Raw genomic sequence first — 12,054 nt, forward strand, 5'->3', positions numbered from 1 at the left:
TTAAACAAATCAAAATATATTTTAGATTTTTCAAAGTAGTCACCTTAGCACATTCTTGGAATTCTCTCAACCGTCTTCATGAGGTAGTCACCTGGAATGCATTTCAATTAACAGGTGTGCCTTGATAAAAGTTTGAGTGGAATTTCTTTCCTTCTTAATGTGTTTGAGCCAATCAGTTGTGTTGTGACAAGGTAGGTATACTGAATATGGTCTTTTACCAAATAGGGCTAAGACCATATTATGTCAAGAATAGCTCAAATAAGCAAAGAGAAACGATAGTCCATCATTACTTTAAGACATGAAGGTCAGTCAATGTAGAACATTAAGAACTTTTCAAGTTTCTTCAAGTGCAGTCTAACACTACATGATTCCATGTGTGTTATTTCATAGTTGGTGTCTTCACTATTATTCTACAATGTGGAAAATAGTAATAATAAAGAAAAACCCTTGTATGAGTACATGTGTGTGTGTGTGTGTGTGTCAATATATATATATATATATATATATATATATATATATATATACACACACACACACACACACATGTACTCATACAAGGGTTTTTCTTTATTATTACTATTTTCCACATTGTGAATGTGTTAAGTTAAGATCAGAAGTTAAGATCACTTTATTTTAAGAATGTGAAATGTCAGAATAATAGTAGAGAGAAATGATTTATTTCAGCTTTTATTTCTTTCATCACATTCCCAGTGGGTCAGAAGTTTACATACACTCAATTAGTATTTGGTAGCATTGTCTTTAAATTGTTTAACCTGGGTCAAACGTTTTGGGTAGCCTTCTACAAGCTTCCCTCAATAAGTCGGGTGAGTTTTGGCCCATTCCTCCTGACAGAGCTGGTGTAACTGAGTCAGGTTTGTAGGCCTCCTTGCTCGCACACGCTTTATCAGTTCTGTCCACGAATTTTCTATAGGATTGAGGTCAGGGCTTTGTGATGGCCACTCCAATACCTTGACTTTGTTGTCCTTAAGCCATTTTGCCACAACTTTTGAAGTATGCTTGCGGTTATTGTGCATTTGGAAGACCCATTTGCGACCAAGCTTTAACTTCCTGACTGATGTCTTGAGATGTTGCTTCAATATATCCACATAATTTTCTTTCCTCATAATGCCATCTATTTTGTGAAGTGCACCAGTCCCTCCTGCAGCAAAGCACCAACACAACATGATGCTGCCACCCCGTGCTTCACGGTTGGGATGGTGTTCTTCGGCTTGCAGGCCTCCCCCTTTTTCCTCCAAACATAACGATGGTGATTATGGCCAAACAGTTCTATTTTTGTTTCATCAGACCAGAAGACATTTCTCCAAAAAGTACAATCTTTGTCCCCATGTGCAGTTGCAAACCGTAGTCTGGCTTTTTTTATGGTGGTTTTGGAGCAGTGGCTTCTTCCTTGCTGAGTGGCCTTTCAGGTTATGTCGATATAGGACTTGTTTTACTGTGGATATAGATACTTGTGTACCTGTTTCCTCCAGCATCTTCACAAGGTCCTTTGCTGTTGTTCTGGGATTGATTTGCACTTTTCGTACCAAAGGGCCATTCCCCCCAGAAATGTCTGGGAACTTGCAGGTGCCTTGGTGGAAGAGTGGGGTAACATCTCACAGCAAGAACTGGCAAATCTGGTGCTGTCCATGAGGAGGAGATGCACTGCAGTACTTAATGCAACTGGTGGCCACACCAGATAGACTGTTACTTTTGGATTTTGACCCCCCCTTTGTTCAGGGAGACATTATTCAATTTCTGTAAGTCACATGTCTGTGGAACTTGTTCAGTTTATGTCTCAGTTGTTGAATCTTATGTTCATACACATATTTACACATGTTAAGTTTGCTGAAAATAAACGCAGTTGACAGTGAGTACATTTCTTTTTTGCTGAGTTTAGTATGTATAAGCTGGAAGTAGCTTCCATCAATGTATTTGTCTGCACCTAATTGGAGTAAACTAACGGACAACACTTGCCATCCTCATTGCTACAGTACTGTTTTTAATAGGTTAATGCTGCATAGGTTTGTGTTTTTTAAGTCCTGTTAAAATAATTATCTGAGTGATAGATCGCGGCTTGCATTTTGACTCAAAGTGATCTTGACTCAAAATGTTCGTGACCACGAATGTGAAGAGTATGAATGAATTTGAATATATATGTGTGTGTTGTCAATATGCATGCGTGTGTTTTGTGTGTGCCCGTGTGTGTGTTGGAGTGTCAGTGTAGTGTGTGTGGTTAGAGTCCAGTGAGTGTACATTGAGCATGTGCAAGAGAGCCAGTGCAAATAATAATAGATAAGAATAAAAATAAGGTCAATGTAAATAGTCCTTCCTGGGAGCCATTTGATGAACTGTTCAGCAGTCTTATGGCTTGGGTAGAAGCTGTTAAGGAGTCTTTTGGTCCCAGACTTGGCACTCCGGTACCACTTGCCGTGACTTTCATTGAACCAGAATAAAAACAAGTGGGAAATCTCACTTCTTCTTCCATCTCTGGTATGAGCCCCAGTGTTTCCCTTATATTCATTGAGCCACCGCTGATAAATCGTTGCCGCCACTCCAAAAAATATGATGAATAAATAACATTCCTGCAGTCAGAATGCCAATTGCACACTCCCTTAAAACATCTGTGGCATTGTGTTGTGTGACAGAACTGCACATTTTAGTGTGGTATTTTATTGTCCTCAGCACAAGGTGCACCTGTGCAATGATCATGCTGTTTAATCTGCTACTTGATATGCCACACCTATCAGGTGGATGGATTATCTTGGCAAAGGAGAAATGCTCACTAACAGGGATGTAAATAAATGCGCAGAAAGTATTCACACCCCTTGACTTATTCCACATGTTGTGTTACAGCCTGAACTTTAAATTGATTAAAAAGAGATTGTGTCACTGGTCTACACACTATATCCCATAATGTAAAAGTGGAAATAAGTCTAAATAAGTCCAGGAGTAAAAATGTGCTTAACAAGTCACATAATAAGTTGCATGGACTCACCCGGTGTGCAAGAATACTGTTTAACATAATTTTTGAATGATTACTTCATACCTGTACCCCACACATACAGATAATTATAAGGTCCTTCAGTCGAGCTGTGAATTTCAAACAGATTCAACCACAAAGAAAGGTTTTCAAATGCCTTACAAAGAAGGACACCCATTGGTAAATGGGTAACAAAAAAAAGCAGACATTGAATATCCTTTTGAGCATGATGAAGTTATTAATTACAATTTGGATGCTGTATCAATACACCCAGTCACTACAAAGATACAGGCATCCTTTCAAACTCCGTTGCCGGAGAGGTAGGAAACCGCTCAGGGATTTCACCGTGAGGCCAATAGCGACTTAAAAAACAGTTACAGAGTTGAATGGCTGTGATAGGAGAAAACTGAGGATGGATCAACAACATTGTAGTTACCCCACAATACTAACTGAAATGACAGAATGAAAAGGAAGCCTGTACAGAACAAAAATATTCCAAAGCATGCATCCTGTTTGCAACAAGGCACCAAAGTAAAACTATTAAAAAAAATTGGCAAAGAAATGAACTTTATGTCCAGAATACAAAGTGTTATGATTTGGGGGAAATCCAACACAACAGATAACCGAATACCACTCTTCATATTTTTAAGCATGGTGGTGGCTGCATCATGCTATGGGTCTGCTTGTCATTGGCAAGGACAAGGGAGTTTTTTTTATAAAAAGAAAATGGAATAGTACTTAGCACAGACAAAATCCTAGAGGAAAACCTGGTTCAGTCTGCTTTCCAACACACACCGGGAGACAACTTCACCTTTCAGCAGGACAAAAACCTAAAACAAGGTCAAATATACACTGGAGTTGCTTACCAAGATGACAGTGAAGGTTTGAGTGGCCTAGTTACAGATTAGACTTGAAAATATGGCAAGACTTGGAAACTGCTAGCTAGAAATGATCAACAACCAACTTGACAGAACTTGAAAAGCAGGGGGTTGAACACTTATCTAAATCAAGATTAGGGTTTTATTTCCCCCCCCCCCTTTTTTATACACGTTAGAATTTTTCCCCCACTTTGACAGAGTATTTTGTGTAGATTAAAAAAAATAATAATAATAAAAAAATAAAATAATGCATTTTAATCCCACCTTGTAACAACAAAATATGGAAAAGTCAAGGGTTGCGAATACTTTCTGAATGCACAATATAATGAATAAATATACAGTATATACACTACCGGTCAAACGTTTTAGAACACCTACTCATTCAAGGGTTTTTCTTTATTTTTACATTGTAGAATAATAGTGAAGACATCAAAACTATAAAATGACACACATGGAATCATGTAGTAACCAAAAAAAGTGTTAAACAAATCAAAATATATTTTATATTTGAGATTCTTCAAATAGCCACCCTTCGCCTTGATGACATCTTTGCACACGCTTGGCATTCTGAAATGCATTTCAATTAACAGGTGTGCCTCCTTAAAAGTTAATTTGTGGAATTTCTTTCCTTTTTAACTTCTTTGGGATAGGTGGCAGTATTTTCACGGCCGGATAAAAAACGTACCCGATTTAATCTGGTTACTACTCCTGCCCAGAAACTAGAATATGCATATAATTAGTAGATTTGGATAGAAAACACTCTAAAGTTTCTAAAACTGTTTGAATGGTGTCTGTGACTATAACAGAACTCATATGGCAGGCCAAAACCTGAGAAGATTCCATACAGGAAGTGCCCTGTCTGACAATTTGTTGTCCTTCTGTTGCATCTCTATCGAAAATACAGCATCTGTGCTGTAACGTGACATTTTCTAAGGCTTCCATTGGCTCTCTAAAGCCGCCAGAAAGTGGAATGGGGTGTCTGCTGTCTCTGGGCGAAGAACAGCAGGAGAATTTGTAAGTGGTCAGCCTGGGGACAGTGACACTGGAGATGCGCGGTCACGAGACTACTCCATTTTTTTCTTTCAGCCTTTGAATGAATACAACGTTGCCCGGGTGGAATATTATCGCTATTTTACAAGAAAAATAGCATAAAAATTGATTTTAAACAGCGTTTGACATGCTTCTAAGTACGGTAATGGAATATTTTTAACTTTTTTGTCATGAAATGCGCTCGCGCATCACCCTTCGGATAGTGACCTGAACGCACGAACAAAACGGAGCTATTTGAATATAACAATGGATTATTTGAAACCAAAACAACATTTGTTGTTGAAGTACAAGTCCTGGGAGTGCATTCTGACGAAGAACAGCAAAGGTAATCCAATTTATCTAATAGTAATTCTGAGTTTAGTGATCCCCAAACTTGGTGGGTGTCAAAATAGCTAGCCGTGATGGCCGAGCGATGTACTCAGAATATTGCAAAATGTGCTTTCGCCGAAAAGCTATTTTAAAATCTGACACCACGATTGCATAAAGGAGTTCTGTATCTATAATTCTTAAAATAATTGTTATGTACTTTGTGAACGTTTATCATGAGTAATTTAGTAAATTCACCGGAAGTTTTCGGTGGGTATGCTAGTTCTGAACATCACATGCTAATGTAAATAGCTGTTTTTTGATATAAATATGAACTTGATTGAACAAAACATGCATGTATTGTATAACATAATGTCCTAGGAGTGTCATCTGATGAAGATGATCAAAGGTTAGTGCTGCATTTAGCTGTGGTTTGGGTTTATGTGACATATATGCTTGCTTGGAAAATGGCTATGTGATTATTTGTGTCTATGTACTCTCCTAACATAATCTAATGTTTTGCTTTCACTGTAAAGCCTTTTTGAAATCGGACAATGTGGTTAGATTAACGAGAGTCTTATCTTTAAAATGGTGTAAAATAGTTGATTGTTTGAGAAAATTGAATTGTGGTAATTTAGTTGGTTTTGTATTTCGCGCCGTGCGATGGCATTGGCTGTTGGCTAGGGGTTCCGCAGGCGGAACGGGGTTCCACTAGCGGAACTTCTGTCCTCAACAGGTTAATGTGTTTGAGCCAATCAATTGTGTTGTGACAAGTAAGGGGATATACAGAAGATAGCCCTATTTGGTAAAAGACCAAGTCCATATTATGGCAAGAACAGCTCAAATAGGCAAAGAGAAACAACAGTCCATCATTACTTTAAGACATGAAGGTCAGTCAGTACAGAACATTTGAAGAACTTTTTAAGTTTCTTCAAGTGCAGTTGCAAATACCATTTAGCGCTATGATGAAACTGGCTCTCATGAGGACCGCCACAGGACTGGAAGACCCAGAGTTACCTCTGCTGCAGAGGATAAGTTCATTAGAGTTACCAGCCTCAGAAACTGCAGCCCAAATAAAGGCTTCACAGAGTTCAAGTAACAGACACATCTCAACATCAACTGTTCAGAGGAGACTGCATGTATCAGGCCTTCGTGGTTGAATTGCTGCAAAGAAACCACTACTAAAGGACACCAATAATAAGAAGAGACTTGCTTGGGCCAAAAAGCACAAGCAATGGACATTAGACCGGTGGAAATTTGTCCTTTGGTCTGGAGTCAAATTGGAGATTTTTGGTACCAACCGCTGTGTCTCTGTGAGATGCGGTGTGGGGGAACGGATGATCTCCGCATGTGTATTTCCCACCGTGAAGCATGGATGAGAATTATGGTATTATGGTGTGGGGGTGCTTTGCTGGTGACACCGATTTATTTAGAATTCAAGCGATACGCCATCCCATCTGGTTTGGGCTTAGTGGGACTATCATTTGTTTTTCAACAGGATATTGACCCAACACACCTCCAGGCTGTGTAAAGGCTATTTGACCAAGAAGGAGAGTGATGGAGTGTTGCATCAGATGACCTGGCCTTCACAATCACCCGACCTCAACCCAATTGAGATAGTTTGGGATCCATCGGACCGCAGAGTGAAGGAAAAGCAACCAATAAGTGCTCAGCATATGTGGGAACTCCTTCAAGACTGTTGGAAAAGCATTCCAGTTGAAGCTGGTTGAGAGAATGCCAAAAGCTCTCCAGGCAAAGGGTGACTATTTGAAGAATCTCAAATATAAAATATATTTTGATTTGTTTACCACTTTTCTGGTTACTACATGATTCCATGTATGTTATTTATTTCATAGTTTTGACGTATTCACTACTATTCTACAATGTAGAAAATATTAAAAATAAAAGAAAAACCCTTGAATGAGTAGGTATTCTAAAACTTTAGACCGGTAGTGTATATTTATTTATTGTTGAAAATTATTTTTGGGAATGGTAAAACGTTTCAGTGTTAATTTAAATGGCTAAAACCAGATAAAGTATGTAGAAAAGACAATAGAGGTATAGATTATAAATAAGATCATCTTTGAGAACGAACACCAAAATAAAAACTAGATAGTCAGGGAGAACCTAAAATTCCCAAAATGTCATGGCATGGGCCCCCATTTATTTTGTTATGTTTGAGTCACTCAGATAGCATAAGAACATGGCATAATCCATGGCAAAATGTGTAGAATTGCAGGAATCTGTATTTAAAACTGCAACAACAAAAAAATCTACCCCATAGCTTTAAGCAGCAAAATGGTCTCTGCAGGCAAGAGAAGGGCCTTTAAAATTGTTGGTCGTGACATTGCCTTTAGCCACAAGAGTAGCCCCCCCCCCACACTAACTTTGCCACTGTTGCTGAATAAAATAGGGGAAACACTGAGTACATCAGGAGAGTTGTTGCCAAAGAGTGGTACCCCAGAGAGCCATGGCTTGTCTCTACATGTCATGTCACATTTAGACCAGGTGAAGGCATTATCATTCAGAATACCAATGAACTTCTCACATCCAGCATATTTAAAGCTGTGTTGTGGGATCACTAGATGGCATTAAGTGAACACAGGGAAATATAACTCCTTTACGAGTAAAACTTGTAATCTGTATAACTGTGATGGAATTTAGGGAGGGAAGCCATGATATGGAACCTGACCTGTCCGTCACACTCCTCTTCTCCCAGTTCTCCTCATGTTCATCCTCCAGGTCTGAGGTGTTGAGAAAGTCAAAGCTGCCCAGGGCTGTCTCCACCGTCAGACTCTGGACACTGGACGAACGACTGCAGGTGCGGCCCTTCAGAACACACTTGTTATGGAGAGACATGCACACATGTACTCAAACATACAGAACACACACAAAAAAATAGATATATTTTTCACCAATCCACTTTAATGCCATATAGAGTGCCTTAAGAAAGTATTTATACCCCTTGACATATTCCACATTTTGCTGAGTTAGACTGAATTCAAAATGTATTAAAATACACTTTTAGTCCCTCACTCATCTACACAAAATACCCCATAATGACAAAGTGAAAACATGTTTTTAGACATTTTTGCACATTTATTGAAAATTAAATCTAATTTACATAAGTATTCACACCGCTGAGTCAATACTTTGTAGACGAACCTTTGGCAGCAATTACAGCTTTGAGTCATCTTGGGTAAGTCCTTCAGCTTTGCACATCTGGATTTGGAGATTTCTCCAGTTCTTCCTTGCAGATTTTCTCAAGCTCTTAAGTTTGCTGTTTACCACCGCTCCCCCAGCTATCTTCAAGTCTTTCCATACATTTTCCATGGGATTCAAATCTGGGCTTTGGCTGGCCTACTCAAGGACTTTCACATTTTTCGGAAGCCATTCCAGCATTGCTTTGGCTGTATGTTTGGGGTCATTATCTTGTTGGAATGCAAATCTTTGCCCCAGTCCAAGGTTGTTTGCACTTTGAAGCAGGTTCTCAAAAAGGATTTGCCTGCATTTGTCACCATTCATTGTTCCCTCTATCCTTACCAGTCTCCCAGTCCCTGCCACTGAAAAGCATACCCATAGCATGATGCTGCCACCACCATGCTTCACAGTAGGGATGGTGTTAGATGGGTGATGAGCTGTGCCTGGTTTTCTCCAGAAATAGCACCTTGCATTCAGGCCCAAGAGTTCCATTTGTCTCATCAGACCAAATAATCTTTCGCCTTATGCTCTGTCTTTCACGTCATTTTGCAAACTCCAGGCATGTCTTCATCTGCCTTTTTCTCAGGAGTGGCATCCGTCTGGCTACTCTCCCTAAAGCCCAGATTGGTGAAGTGCTGTGGAGACTGTTGTCCTTTTAGAAGGTTTCCCATCTCAGCCAAGGAACTCTGTAGTTCTGTCAGAGTGGTCATTGAGTTCTTGGTCACCTCCTTGAACAAGGTCCTTCAGCTCTTGGCAGAGCCTGGGTATTTCCATATTTTTTTCAATTTCCTAATGATGGAGACCACTGTGCTCTTGGAAACGTTTAACACTCTAGAACTTGTTTTATACCCTTCCCCAGATATATCCCTCATCACAATTCTATCTCGGAGATCTACAGACAGTTCCTTGGACATCATGGTATAGTTTCTGCTCTGACATGCACTGTCAACTGTGGGACCTTATATAGACAGGTGTGCGTCTTTCTAAATCATGTCCAAACAATTGAATTGGCCACAGGTGGACTCCAATCAAGTTTTAGTGACATCAAGGATGATCAAAAGGAAATTGGACGCACCCGAGCTCAATTTGGAGTGGCATTGAAAATGGTTTTGAATACTTATGTAAATGAGATTTCTGTATTTCCTTTTCAATAAAGTTGCACAAATTATCTAAAAACATGTTTTCACTGTCATTTTGGGCTATTGTTCATAGATGGGTGAGAAAATATTTTAATACATTTTGAATTCAGGCTGAAACACATCAAAATGTGGAATAAGTCAAGGGGTATGAATACTTTCTGAAAGCACTGTAAGTCCTGATTGTGAGAATACACCCCCTATTTGGAAATGGATCATCTGAGGAAAGTGTCTGAACAAAACAGCGTGTTCCTAAAAATAACATGAAGATTAAAAGAAAAGCATAATTATTCTGTTTCCTATTGTCTTGTCAGCGGATTTGGCTCAGAGTGAGCTCTGATGTGTATCTATCTGTGTCGGTTGTGTGTATGTGTAACAGGCAGATGGCCTCCCAGCGACAGTACACACATCTCCTGCTGCAGCATTGTGGGATGGAAATATTCAGACAAAGCTGAGGGACAGGAAGTTCCACACCCTGATCGCAGTCCTACAGGGAACTGTGTTATTCTGGGTTGCTGAAATCTACTCAGCTCCCACCAATGCCCACCTCACTCTTATGAAGTGGCCATTTCCATTGTGACACGAAACAGAGCCATGTGCACACACACACACACACACACACACACACACACACACACACACACACACACACACACACACACACACACACACACACACACACACACACACACACACACCTGTAACTCACTGTTAATGTCTCCTCCAGTAGTTGTAACTCCTGCTCCAGGACCTGTAACTCAGGAAACTGTCCCCTGTAGTCATCCAGAGAGGAGATGACTGCACTCAGGGCTTCCTCAATTCCACTGTCCACAGCCTGCTGCTTCTCACCCTCTGTGGGCTTGGCCTCTACTACAGCCTCAGGCTTCTTGGTCTCCACCACCACTGCCCTGTAGGCACTGTATGATATGCCGTCTGTGCTCCGAGTCTGTGCTTGTGAGTCTGGTCTGGGATTCAGAGAGGCACCTTGCTGATACATTGCATCAGTCCTAGTGGGTGCAGAGCTCTGGAGTTCTGGCTCTACTTCTGAAACAGCCCCTGAAACAACCTCTAACCCTGTGTCTGACTCTATAGACACTGCAGAATACCTGCTCTCCGGCCTGCTCTCCTCCAAGGGCACAGTAGTTGGGGCGGGTTGCTCAGGGGGGTCTCTGACCGCCACAGTCTCTCCTGGGATAAGGGCCCACTCTGCCCTGGCAGGCATCACCATCTCAATATCGTTTATACAGATCCCAGACTGCAGGGAGGTGACCTCAGAGGGCTCCACAAATTCGCTGGTTGACCTGTCTATCAGTACGCCATCGGCACTGTTCTCACTGATATGGCTGAGTGAGCGTGAGTAGCGGGCGTGGCCATTAGGCACTGCCTGTTTCCCAGAAGCCTCATCTTTCCCCGCTGCCCCAATGTCTGACTCCTCCTTCTGTGTCTCCTCCTGCACATCCTCCGGTTTGGCTAAGCGGGTAGGGGTGGAGGTGGCAGTGTCTCGGAGGGCAAAGGAGATTTCAATGGAGGGTGTGGCGGCCTTGACCTCTGGCTGGATCAGGTTCTTGTTGGCGTGACGCAGCCCCAGGGAGAGTTGAGGGCTGGATGAGTCATCTGATGACTCAGAGGAGTTAGACCATGCTGTGCCATTCTCCATATCTTCCTGCCTCCTCAGCATATTCTAGAGAGAGTGAGAGCGAGAGAGAGTGAGAGCGAGAGAGGGAGGAAGAGCACAAGGATGATAAAGTCAAATGGAGACAGTACCATCACATTTTGAAGCTAACATACAGTATGATAATTGAGAGTCAGACAGAGAGAAAGAGAGCCAAGGGGCCCTGTGAGCCCATGCCAGCCAAGCCTCTATTATAAACCACAGCAGAGCAACCTGGCCTCTGGCCAAAAAAGCAAACAGACTCCCTGCTCCCTTTAATTAACTTCTCATTTATCTGGTCTCTGCTTTGCTGAGCATCCAGGCTTACCTCCCTGGAACAATAACAAATACAGGCTTCATATTGAGAGCAGGAGGCTGCGTCGGTCATTGCAAAGACTACTAAAGACAATTTTAAGACCCAAAGAGGAGGGACACAACAGCTGACTATAAACACAGGTTCTACAGTGGCCAACATTAGAGAGGATCTACATGATAGCACAACACAATCTAGAAAGATTTCTACTAGAGTTCTTCTACTGAGGTTCTACTACCATGCTCTACCACAAATACCACATATTTAACTAGAGATTAGAGGGGATATAGTGGGTTCTCTCTGTAGTGGCTAGCAGCACTTACGTCAGTCTGCATGTTAGCAGAGGCCAGGTGGACTGAGGAGACGTCGCTGCAGGAGCAGCTCTGAGACAGTCTCTCAACCAGCGTGTCACGAAACACATCCAGAAGGGACCAGCGCTGTTTGGGGGGCATCATGCTCCTTGACAGGCTCCTCGGAGCAGTCTTCACACCACCAGGTAAATTAGGAGAGGACCATGAGAAAAGGTCCACTAGTGGGCC

General features: G+C 41.4%; 1 protein-coding gene across 7 annotated transcripts in view; it reads right to left on the reverse strand.

The window, feature by feature from the left end:
• LOC106560830 (rho family-interacting cell polarization regulator 1) overlaps positions 1-12,054 on the reverse strand; it is a 96,135-nt gene that overhangs the window by 17,728 nt on the left and 66,353 nt on the right. For 6 of the 7 annotated variants that reach the window (XM_045688193.1, XM_045688192.1, XM_014124179.2 and 3 more), the window contains 2 exons: positions 10,261-11,232; positions 7,907-8,055 (listed from right to left, as the gene is read on the reverse strand). In XM_045688193.1, the coding sequence (XP_045544149.1) occupies positions 7,907-8,055; positions 10,261-11,232 (1,121 nt within the window). The remainder of the gene's footprint in view (positions 1-7,906; positions 8,056-10,260; positions 11,233-12,054) is intronic. The other variant, XM_014124181.2, reaches the window with a different exon arrangement.

Source organism: Salmo salar, chromosome ssa10, assembly GCF_905237065.1.
Source record: "Salmo salar chromosome ssa10, Ssal_v3.1, whole genome shotgun sequence".
In the NCBI taxonomy this organism is placed as follows: domain Eukaryota; kingdom Metazoa; phylum Chordata; class Actinopteri; order Salmoniformes; family Salmonidae; genus Salmo; species Salmo salar.